The sequence below is a fragment of the Temnothorax curvispinosus genome, unplaced genomic scaffold (assembly GCF_003070985.1).
Source record: "Temnothorax curvispinosus isolate PA1 unplaced genomic scaffold, ASM307098v1 QBEX01005310.1, whole genome shotgun sequence".
NCBI classification, from domain to species: Eukaryota; Metazoa; Arthropoda; class Insecta; order Hymenoptera; family Formicidae; genus Temnothorax; species Temnothorax curvispinosus.
In genome coordinates, this window is record NW_020215090.1 from 24,188 (window position 1) to 37,342 (window position 13,155).

The window sequence follows — 13,155 nt, forward strand, 5'->3', positions numbered from 1 at the left end:
AATGCATTGAGTAGCTATAAAAATATATTACATTAATATTCATATTTCACTTTATAATGCACGAATTCATAAGTATGGAAATTAAATTAAATGTAACATGCAAAATACATACACATGTGTGTTACTTACTCGAAAAAGATTGCAACTTAAAGACATTACACTGATCATCAATATAGCGAAATACCATTTGTTCATAATATTCATAAGAAATGTAGAAAACCTTCAAAAGCAAAGAAAAATCCAATTCATTAGTTTCGAATCAAACATATCATAAGAGGGTACAAAAAATGTGCTTTTTTATAATTAAGATTAAAGTGTGTCATGTATAGACGGTAATTGAAGGAGCAAATTAAATAAAGACTAACTGCATAGATTTTCTATGAATATGAACAGCACGACTAATCTTTTTATACATCACATGCGCTTTCCGACAAGCAGGAATTTGAAGCGTATGTTTAGTCACTGTATTTTCAATTAAATTACTGCAAACAATTTATATATAATCAACAATTCAAAATAGATTATTTTTTTAGCAAACGTAAGAGACACGCACTCACCTAGCAATTTTGCAAGTTGCGCAACAATGCCTCAAGAATGCCATCGACAATGATCCCGTCGCAAGTATCGAAAACATTCCAATTATTATTGTCATGACTTCATATATTAAATAAATATAAAAATATTGTTGCTCGTCAATAAAAAATTCAAAGTTTATCTTTATTTTACGTGGCCGGGATTCATTCATCGGTGCGATAGCATCAAAGATAACCGGTATTAATTCGATAATTATAACACAAAATATAGCAAAGGCGACAAGAACTGGAAACGTTAAAAATGACAAAAAATAGCATATCCCCTTATTTAATTTATCATAAGTATTTATTTTTAATCTCAAATATAGAGGTATAGTGTTAGAAATTATACGTATAATTTGTTTTATAATTTACTTACAACTCAGAAATAATGAAAAAAGACGACTCTCAAAAGCATACTTCTCCAGTATTCTAATTTCATTATTATCCTCGACTGTATTCCAGTCCAATTTAACTTGTTCGAACAAATATTTCACCTGTCGTTCAAATAATTATTGCTTCCCAAATTTCTCTTACTCTCGAGAATTAAAATTCTCGGATAAAGGGACACTCCGCCAGAAAAATAAAATTGCAAGTAATACTTACTTCTTTAGAATTAAAATAATAGGAATTATAAGTTACAATATATAACATGGTAATAAAAATATATGAAAATTCTTTAAAGACAAATTCAAGGTTGCACGTCGTCGTTAAAAAAGTCGTAAACTGCAACGCATAAGTATAAGTATAATGACAGAGTATACCGAAACTATTTAATAAAGAGTCACCCCAAAAAAGCGCCACGCGTAAGAAGAAAATGATCGAGACATTACCTGAAACAAAAGAGTTAAACAATATGCGCCAAGGAAGAACGCTGTTTGCACTTGCATAACGATCGACGTTTGATAAGGCCACAAACCAATCGCTGTCAACATAACCCGATAAATATTGTAATAACGTTCGCCAGAAAAGCCCATCTTGAGTAATGAACGATACACACACGTTTGCGGATGAAAATATCGTGGATAATACTGTATTCTGAATATTTCTTTATTTTCCGCAAAATTTTCTTTGCACGCGATAAAACGTGGATAGCAAGACGAAGGTAATTTAATAATTTTCTATAATTGACACAATTACGCAGTGAGAACGGAAAGTGCTGTAATTCCGTCAACTACGTGAAATAATGATATATTACATTAAAAATGGCTATATTCTTGCGGCAATTGTTGATATTAGAAAAAAAATATAGATATATCCCGTTTCGTTCTCATGGTTCAGACCGGCGCAGTACGGCGTATCTCGGCGAGAGCGTAGTTCACATCAGTGCGACATTCTCCAGCGGACGAACGAGTTCTCTAAAGTTTCGAAACGATTAAGAATATCTTTCGGTGTAAAATATTTATATCTGGCTTTTCGATAACAATCTCCTCTTTTGAGTGACGTATTACACGCATTATATGCATATATTTTATTGACTTCTTGCAAGTATTGATTATTTTGCATGGTATAAAAAGATTTAATAAAATATATTTGAGCGACCCAACTAGCCAAAATTTCTCCTTTATAATATCTCACAACGTTTCGGCCAACATCTGGCCCTTTTCAAGTGAGGAATATAACAATAATTATTGCCAGCACTCCACGCATATACATCCTATGTCGCTTAATATTCCCAAAATACATCATGCTTCATAAAGAAGTTTTATGCGTCGACAAAAGCAGAAGTAAAAGATACAATTAATCAAGAGATAGATGAAACCGAACATCTTGTCAAATGCGTCCGAACGTTACAACAGTCAAAGTCATGGAAGTAAATTGCCAGTAAATTGCCATATACGACAACGCGTTCTTTTTAATATTTAAATTCGTAGATATATTTGTTATATTATTTCGTTTAAAGTAGCGCAAGGGCAGCTGTGGTCATATTCCTTAATTTATTTCAGTTCCTTTTACAGGAAGCTTCCTAGCTCCTCTAATTCTCATTTTTTAACAGCTCACTTAGATACCGTAGTATATGTTTTATTATTATTTGTGTAATACAATCTGATATTACTTGTTTATAAGAAAATCAGAAATATTTAGGTAATAAATGGTTATTAAGAGATGGAAATAACTTTTTTAAATAGTTTCTAACATGAAACTGTTCTTTCTTTTCTACATTTGCAATAATTCTTTTGATATCTTAATGATCTTTCTAGTTTGAAGTCATAGGCATACAAGAAATCTTATATATGTATATTACAAATTTTGTTTTATATGCTACATCATAATTTATCATTATTTTCATAGCTAACTGAATAAATTTTATAATTAGACTTAAATTGCAACTTGCTATTTCTCTATTTTATCAATTTAAACATTTTTAATACAAAAATAGATGCTTATATAATCTTATTCTGTACATTTTAAACAATAATATTCTTTTTATTCTATTCTAATAAAATTACATTTTGTTGATATTAATAACATATTAGACTTATTAAAATCATTAAGATATATCTTTATTGTGATAATGCAATATTGTCAGCAGATAAGTTTCCATCAAAGAAGTGGCATTAATTACAACATCCGCCACTTCAAAACAGAACCGCTAGTTAATCGTATCCGTGTTAAATTAATGCAAATCAGTTACAACTTTCTTTGTAATAACGTTGCACCTTACGAACGTATAGAATAAATTACCATGACGTAAGACAGTGACTAGCTAGTAGCTGGTAAACCGCAACATAAAGTGTTCACCTCGCATCGTCGCTCAAAGTTATATCGGATTACCAGTGTATTTATTACACTACTTCGGACAATGAGATGAATATACTTCTAGAAGATGCTGTTTTTCACACTTTCCTGCAGCATGACGAGTATTACATCTGCACGTATAACAACACAGTATATGCTTTTAAGAAACCTACACAATTGTCCAGGTTTGTCACCTAATTATATAGTTAAATGTGCTATATAAAATTTACATTAATAAATGAGATATACCGCCATTACGGTTAATTCTTCTCTTCTTATCATATAATGACTATTAAAAAATGTTCATTAGACGCTTTTTCTCGAGTTGATTTATGGTATTTATGTATAAATTAGTATATGTTTTTAAAGATCCCTTTATTATTATTATTTTATACAGGAAATATGTCTCAGAGTTTAGATCTTTTAAGAAAACTGTGAGCTGCTATATGTGACTGAATTTATAATCGTGACTTCTGATATTACTTAATAGAGTAAATTACTGTAAAATATGAGACAGATGTACTGATAAGCTGAAACAAGACACTTATTTTTTATACACGGGGGAATAATTAAATTCCGATATCACAAAGAATTAAAATAATTAATTACTGTCGTAAAACCTTCCAACGATGGGACAAATATACTACCCACGGTCATGGCAGAACCTTTAATGGTTTGTTGCATCATGAATAATAATAACTTTTGCGCATGGAGTGGAGCATTATACCATTGTGAAACATATCTATAAATATAAATACAATGTAATTAGTATTGTGTTTATATAATTTGATATTTGATATATAGTTCTTATATAGTTATTATAATATTAATAATAACAATATATATATGAAATATATTGTATATTAAGATTTAAAAACTTACATCTTTTATGTTTTAAATTTTATCTTTTTAAATCGCTAGTAAATGATTACACACATACTTACTTAAAAATTTTTTTTCAATATTATTTCATATATAAAATATAAATAACATATTAAATTTTTGCATTATAATGACAATGCATTCAAAATTTGTGTATCTATTAAAATTGACCTTACAAATTGCTTTACAAAATACTCACGTTTTGTGAAATACATCTGTGCTGTGATCTATTAATTTCTGGCTAGTGTAATTGCCGTAAAATATATAATAAATATGACCACAAACAAGTAACCCAGAGATAATACATTCTTCTAAATTGTTTAGATATTGTGCAGCTAAAAAGAGCTGTGATAAGAAATTAGATATGCTTTATAATCTTACGCCGATTAATCGTACGTACAGTATACAAATAGAGTAACAAACTTACACGAAGTAAATTAACAGTGAAAGAAGTAACTCCCAAGCCAACTAAGAAAAAATATGAAATAACAAAGCCGGATCTTAAAAACTCGATGAATCTTGAATAAAACAAAAACTCTGGTAATAGATTGTATTGAGATTTAATTATATTTATACTAATTAAAATATAATACATTGATTTCTTATTATAATATATTAATTCTATTTTCTGATTATTGTTACTTGAAATTAATGTTAATTAAAACGTAAGATATATTTAATCAATCAAATGTATGTTTGTCACAAAAAATGATACACTAAAAAATTTAATGCCATAAAACAAATGCAAGTTTTCGAAAGATACTGACTGTGTAGCTCTCCTATGAATGTGAACGGCGTTTATTATTTTTGTACAATGTGAACAACATTTTTGTGATGTCATCATGTCCAATACCTCATCAAATGCATGTTCTATTCTGTAACTAAAAAAGTCTGATGTGCAACAAGCTAACTTCTTTTACTATATATATATAAAACACACTAATTTTATATCTAAAATGTCGCAAAGCGTTATTAATAAATACTAATAATGAATAAAACCCTTTAAAAAAATGTTTACTTTTTTATTAAAAATTTTTAATATAAAAATAATTTTATTGCAAAAACATGGTTTAATTTAAAGTTTACCTGGATATTTCAAACATTCCTATGGCATGTCGTATATACGCTAGAAGTAAAGACTCGGTAGAAATCATAATGGTGAATCCTACAAGAGCTATTATGTCGAAATGCAATAAAATCGGAAGATAATATTCTTGTTGATCGACAAAGTATTCTACAGTTAGTGGTATGTTATGCAGCCGTGATTCGTTTCGCGGTGCTACGCTATCGAGAAAATTTGGTATAAATTGACTCAATATATACAAAAAGAAACCGGAGTACATGGCCACTGAAAATATGTGAATAAATACATGGTGAGTAAATTCCCTATATATTTCTTATAGATATTAATTAACTATGTAATTTTAAATAATTTGATAGAATGAATAAAGCTGTCGAAAATATTTCAGATTAATGTGAAGTATAATAAAGAACGTTTATATATATCTCACGTGCAAATAATAATGTATACAATCGTCCAAAATTGGAATGTTTCTTTATAATGTCAAGTTCGGCATCAGTTTTTAACAAATTCCAATCGCTTATAACACTTTCCATAAGACTTTTTACCTGTAGATTTTTTTAAAGACTTTATTAATGTAACCCAAAATAACAAGCAACATAATTTTATATTATTTTGTATTAATAAATCTCATAATTGCTGTTAACTTACTGTTTCACTACCAAAGCAAAAAGAAGTATACTTTAAGACAAACACCATACAAGGTACTGCAAATGACAGAACCTTAAGAAGAAGATCCAGACTGTACTCAGTTGTGAAAAATTTCATAAACTAAAAATAATTAAAACGCCAAAGTTAAACAAATTTCTTGTTAAATCTTAATAATCTACATAGACCCAGAAATATGTTGACAAAATAATAAAAACATTAATAAAAATACATTGGCTTATGTATGTAGTGTAATCTGAGTCATCATATCACATATAAAAATGCATTTTTACTAAGCGTTTCTACTAAACTACATTAAATGTATTTAATATAAATATGTATATATTTTATTAATTAATTTCCTTCAATAATAATAGAATTTAATAATTAAAATTAAGATAATAAGTTAATACAATATAAGCATTGCGTAGATCTAAATATTTATGTGATTGATACTATATTGATACTTAAAACTTATTTACCTGAATAATGATAGAAGATGCGAGAACAACAGAAGAAATTACAAATTGAATTTTTTTCATTTTCAAATTTTGATATGGCCACAAACCGATTGAAGACAAAAGAATACGATGTATGTTATAATAGTAATGTATGTTACCTACAAGGTCCATATTCGTTCAATAGGCGAGAACGTTTATTCATTCTCCACTCAAAATGAATTTTTATGATCATTCATATCACGTTTAAGTCTTTAGACTTTTTCAGAATTTCTACAATTGATATCGAATTGCAGTTATGGTTCAAAATTGCAACGCTATTAAAAAAGGTATATAGCATCTTTATTTTCTCTTCTTTCATTGAATTTCCTCAATAATACAAGTCCGCTTTTATAGTGTTTAAAGGCAGAGAGAAGAGAAGTTGCAATTATTTAAATTACTCAAATTACGGATTCCGTGGTCTAAGGCGACGAATATAGCGATGTTCTTTTCCTCCAATAAACTAACGCAAGCGCAGTAGCGAATGGAAGATCTATGCCGGCGAAACGCGATACATTCGCATGTAATTTGTTTTGCGGACAACATCTTTTCTTATAGCTCGATTTAATTCCAAAAGCTGACGGAATCATTAATAAGAATGTAAGGTGTATGAAGTGAAGTGCGCTTTATTTGTTCTGAAAGAAGTGTCATATAATAATATAGATATTTGCTTTTTAATCGCAAATTACCCGACAGCTAATTTTAATTTTCATGTATAACTGTCATTCTTAATATACAGAAACTGAATCACAGAAATAATTTTATTTCAGATAGACCAATATAATTTTAAAACTTTAATCTTATTTCTGCAGTGTATTTGACAGATGTCTTTGTCTAAATTATTGCATAAGTGTAAGTTAATGGTTCTACATTATTATTGCGGAATTTAAATATTTTTCTTTATTTAGTCATCGCACAAAGCACACAATACTGTATAAAATAAAGCATTAATGTATTTAACATCTAGAAAAATAACTTAATAACAAGAAAATTACCTACACAATAAATGGATATAATTAGAAACGCCGCACAATCAGATTAAATAGATTTTTGTTAAATTCTTCTATCTAACGCGCGACGTGCCATATATACAATATATTAATGTCATAAACATTATTTATATTCCTAAGAATATCGTTACTTCTATATATGTATATGTACAATAAAAAAAATAAACATGTGCATAAAAAAATAGGGTAAATAATAGAAAATTATCTTCTTTTGTTCACAATGTATAAATTATTATATAAATATATCCTTCACACAATAGGAATCATATTTATTAATTTATATTTATTTATATTCACATTTAAGTAACCCTAAGAGTAATAATAGGCAAATATAAAAAGGTCATTAAATCCATGTTTTTTGCTCATGTAATAAGTTTTGAATTAATATAATGCTATTTTTATTTATATTACAGTCTAATGTTTTCAAAATTACTCCATTTTAATGTAAATTTTTATTACTTAATGCAATAGTAATATTAAACTACATATGGTATAATTAAAGCATATAGCAAAATAAAAAAAGATATTACGAGTGCAAATTATTTATTAACCCTCCGTGGTCACACCTATTTTTTCAAACAAGGAAGTCACTCTGGGTCATTTTGACCCGAGACGAACTTTGATCGTTCGCCATTTGACCATTTATCCACCGATCGTGTTGAAAAAATTCTCGAATGCACTTGCGATATTGCTAAATTGATTGCTATAAAAAAAGAAGTGCCTAAGGAATTTTTAACATATAAAAAAAATTCGCAAAAAATTTATTTTTTTAACGGTCTCTACCTATAGAGGATACTTCAAACTCTTGTAGATGGCGGACCAAGCTCCATTTTAAGCTAGAGGTATTTAGCTGATATTTAGATCCAAATGAGGGTGGGTCAAATTGACCCAGTTGGACCACAGAGGGTTAATATGTATATAATATTTAATATAAATAAAGAACCGTCTATTGAATTAATAACATATAAAAACCGTTTTAAATTCCCACCTTGATATTCTTGATTTGCTATATAAAACGTTCTAAAAGTAACTATTTCATCTTCGAATAGGAGAAATTACTATATCAGCCACTACGTTTCCACTCCTTTTACAAGTTTCATTGTTGCACAGAATAAAGTATTGTGAAATAAGATAGCGACATGCTCACAAGCTGAGAAAATAAATTTATTATTTTGGGGCAAACTTAGAAGTGAGATTTATTTTCATATCCATGACACAAGTTACCGTAGTAAATTGTTCCAGTGACACACAATACAGGTTAGCCATGACCCATTTGCAAGATTTCATGCTTCTTTGCATCATGAACAATAATAATTTTTGCGTTGGCACGGACGTCATATACCATTGTGTATCGTATCTAGAAATTTTCATAATATTCAATGCACTTCTCTGTATTACTAGAAAAAAAAGCTGTTCAATGCATTGCGCCTTGCAATATTTAAAATTAATAAGGACATTTCTACCAATTTAAGCAAAATTATTTTTAAATATTTGTTTAGTAACTTCACTAAATCGTTATATATTTGCTCAAGAATATAATTAATAATAGCATTTATAATAAAATTTTAAATAACATATTATAAAAATAATTCTATTTTGAAATAGTAAAATTACATATATGTATATAACATTGATAGAAATGGATCACTTGAATCATTAATTTATCGACGATACTCACGCTTTTCTAAAAATTTCATTGCTATTATCTATAATTTTCTGTCCCATATAATTAGCTATAAACATATAATAAAAATGACCAGTTACAAAAATCATTATAAACAGTACAAGATCGTTCTGTTGATCTGGTAGAGTGGCAACTTGAAAAAGCTGAAACGATAATATCAAAAGAATTTTATATTAACATTCTCTATGATGCTAATAATCTGTGTGATATTGAATAGATATAATGAAAGTATTTTTTATTAAAATATGTTAACATACGACTAATGATGCGCAAATCAATAAATTTATTTTTTACTTACACGAAATAAATTTATGCTCAAAGAAGCAACGCCCAGAACAATTAGAATAAAATAGGATAGCGTAAATGTAGATGTAAAATATTCAAAAAATCTTGAAAAAAAAAAGAAATTTTATCATGTCATTAAAAATATTTTTAACAATTATTTGCGAAATTTTATAATACAATACAATTGCTGTATTATGTATAATCGTAATAAATTAATAAAAATTATGAAAATACCTGTAACAATGGAAAACAATCAAAAAGTTATAAATTAATAAATAAAATGTTAAAAATTTTTATATAAAAATGTTTTCTTACTTTAATTAATTAGTAAAATCTAATTTAAAAACTTCTTTAAAATAATAAAAAAAGAGAATTAATTATGAAAAAATTAAAACATCTCTAATATTGTTAATAAAAAAGTAGTAGATTACCAACTCGAAAGCTCTTTGATGAATTTCTATAGCATTAATTAGTTTCATATAAATCGTATTTTCTTTATTCAATCTTAATAATATGCTCTTATCCAATGCACACGTTATTCGATAACTATAATAATAAATGCAAAGTAATCAATAATCATATGTAATTATATATATACTAGAGTGATTCTTTTTATTCACACTTAAATCTTCATTATACAACATATCTTACCTAACTATTTCAAACATGCCACAAATGTGATAAATATATGCAAAAGTCAATGTTTCTGTAGATACAACTGTTACAATTCCGATAATAAGTGTTATAGTTATATGCAATAATATAAGATAAAAGTATTTTTGTTCATCAAAAAAATATTCCACTAAGAACGGAAGATTTCGCGCACGTGATTCATTTAATGGTGCCACAATGTCAAGAATATCCGGCAAAAACGGCAATGAAACATAACCAACAGTACCGGGATAAGCTATGCCTGAAACCACAAAGTTATATACATGAAGAGCTAGCCTATAAGAAATTACAAACAAACGTCATTCTTAAAAAAAATATGTCTATTTCGTATAATTTATATTTTTTTGGTTCGATATCCTACCTACAAATGCGTACATATATCTTCTTGCGGTCTTGGCATATTTCCGTATTATCTCGATTTCTTTTTCGTCTTGTAACGCATTCCAATCAATTTGAATACGTTCCATTAATTCTTTAATCTGCTTCATACGTTAAGTTTATTGTCAAAAAACTCAAATAAAACGGCGAATCATGTGTAACATCTTACCTTTTGAGATTGTATATAGAACGTACTATATTTTAAAAGATAAACTATGGAAGGAATAGCGAACGACAGATCATTTAACACAAACTCGAGATTGTATTCCATTGTAAATAGTTTCAACAACTGAAACCATAAGTTGTGTACATATTGTCAAGCTAGCAAAACAGTTTCCTTTTTTATCATTCAACAATACAAAGTGCATGTTCGTTTGTACAAAAATTATAAAGAATTACTCTTAATAATAACATAACTCTTCAGATATTTTTATTAAGCTTTAAAATAGTTAATTTATATATATGTAAATTTTTATTAATATTTTCATCATAATATTAAAAAGAATATTCTTATTTATCTGAAAAATCTTTACATACATTTAAAAATAGCTAATAGCATTTTTATATTGCAAGTGGCATTCAAAAATAAAGCTTTTTATTTTTGAGTTTTATAACTAATACTTTGCACAAGAGCCATCGCAAAAATATTATTGTTGAAAAAAGGTGAAATAAAGTGAGCTTTCCAGCAAGCGGCACAAGTCGACACAAACGTCGTTCTATCCTTCTTTTTCGGAAATGAGTAACAAAGACAAAACAATACTTGTGTCGATTTGTGTCGCTTGCTGGAAAGCTCCCAGTGTCAAGCAAATAAATTATAAATGTGAGTCGTCTAAGGTGACGTATTATTATAAAACATAGAGAATATATTTTATATAAGATTATAATCTAATAAAATACTAAGTATTTATTTCATCTATATTTATATAGTGTGAATTTTTTTGTAAATTATATACCTGAGCAGTTATCAAAAATAGAATCGTAAAGATACAGAAAATCGCGTAAATTCGCTTAAAGAATGAGTCACTATATGGCCATAGACCGAGTGATAATAAAAAAATTCGATATAGTTTATAGTAGTGATATCCAAGAAATTCCATTCCTTTTAGAGAAGTTCGTCGCTTGTGTGTTTTCAAAGTGCTTTGGTCTCTTTCACTTCACCATTCAACAGTACACTTTATTAGATACTATTTTTCCTTTTGGGAGAACTTTCCTCTATAGTTCTAGATATTATCTATAATATCGCAATTCCAATTTAATGTAATAGCTATAATACAAGGCAAGAAAAATAATGGCCAAAGTAAAGGCAATGATCGCAGCATGAGAAAAGTTACCGGTGCTCGCAATTACGTAAATTATACTTTTATTATTCTATAGACTTTTGTCAAAGTGCTTCTTAAATTATTCTATTTTATTTGTTACCTACGCAAGCGCCGTTACAGTTACGCTCCATTTCACTCAGTCTGTCTGTTAGTATTATTCTGTTTGTCGTGCATTACGTTTCGTAATTTTAGCCATACAATATACAAGATAGAGCTCTGTATTAGCACATTGTATTATGTTAAAATTTATAAAATAACGTAAATTATGAATATTTAAAATGAAATTATGATTAATACAATTTTGACATCTTATAGAAATAGAAGTGAAGTAATGAAGAAATAAAGTAATTGCAAGAAACAACACATTCACATTTATATTATTCGGTATGTAGAAGACAAACAATATTTTGCAATGCCTTATAATTTTGTAAAATTACAAAACTGTATAATTATACAGCCTTTCGGATTGTATCATACATTACTATTAATTAAAAAGTTTCTTTCTTTGTATAATAATATTGACTGTAAACAATTGTTCGTTTACAACATCATCGCATTGAATAAAGTACCATAAAATAAGACACGGATGAACTCATAGTCTAGAACAAGAAGAGTATCCGCAAAAGAGACTATAACACATATGACGAAAGTAATACCATGTGTTAAAAAACAAAAAATTAATATTACCGTGGCAAAACCTTCCAGTGATGCGACATAGATACCACCTACGAGTAACATACAATTTTTCGAACTTCTTTGCATTACAAATAATATCAATTTCTGCGAATGCAACGGCATCATATACCACTTAGAATTATATCTAAAAATATAATAACGATATATAACTGTTAATTATTGTTTTATAATAGTTATTAACGTATATGTATATACAATATATATATATATATATATATATATATATATATATATATATATAAATAATCATTATATTAATACAGTCATTAAGGGAGTCGTCTGGTCAAGAGGCTGTTTTTTTGGGAGGAATTTTTTGTAAGGAATCATAAGAATACACTTTTTTGAAACTTTTACATCATATTTATTGATATTTGAAGAGTATTTAGAAATTTTTCCAAGTTGATATGTGGCCAAGAATCCTCTGTAGAGCACCCCGACGACAGCTGTGTAAAAAAAACGGTACCCACGATTCCGGATCTCCAGTTCATTCTAAAAAAAAAAAAAATTTTTTTAATCTGTGGATGTGTGGCTATCGTGTGAACTAGAACCAAATAAAAATATTGAAATTTTAATTTTTGCCAACGTTTTGAAAAAAAGTTTCATTATGAACTTTTTTCAAAACGTTGGCAAAAATTGAAATTTCAATATTTTTATTTTGTTCTAGTTCACACGATAGCCACACATCCACAGAT

General features: G+C 27.8%; 2 protein-coding genes across 2 annotated transcripts in view; both read right to left on the bottom strand.

The window, feature by feature from the left end:
• LOC112454739 overlaps positions 1-13,155 on the bottom strand; it is a 67,843-nt gene that overhangs the window by 20,409 nt on the left and 34,279 nt on the right. The gene's annotated exons all lie outside the window — the stretch shown is intronic.
• LOC112454746 overlaps positions 12,125-13,155 on the bottom strand; it is a 3,082-nt gene continuing 2,051 nt past the window's right edge. Inside the window, exons 5-6 of the mRNA XM_025016301.1 lie at positions 12,455-12,587; positions 12,125-12,366 (exon numbers count right to left, since the gene is read on the bottom strand). Coding sequence (XP_024872069.1) covers positions 12,316-12,366; positions 12,455-12,587 — 184 coding nt within the window. The 3' untranslated portion in view covers positions 12,125-12,315. The remainder of the gene's footprint in view (positions 12,367-12,454; positions 12,588-13,155) is intronic.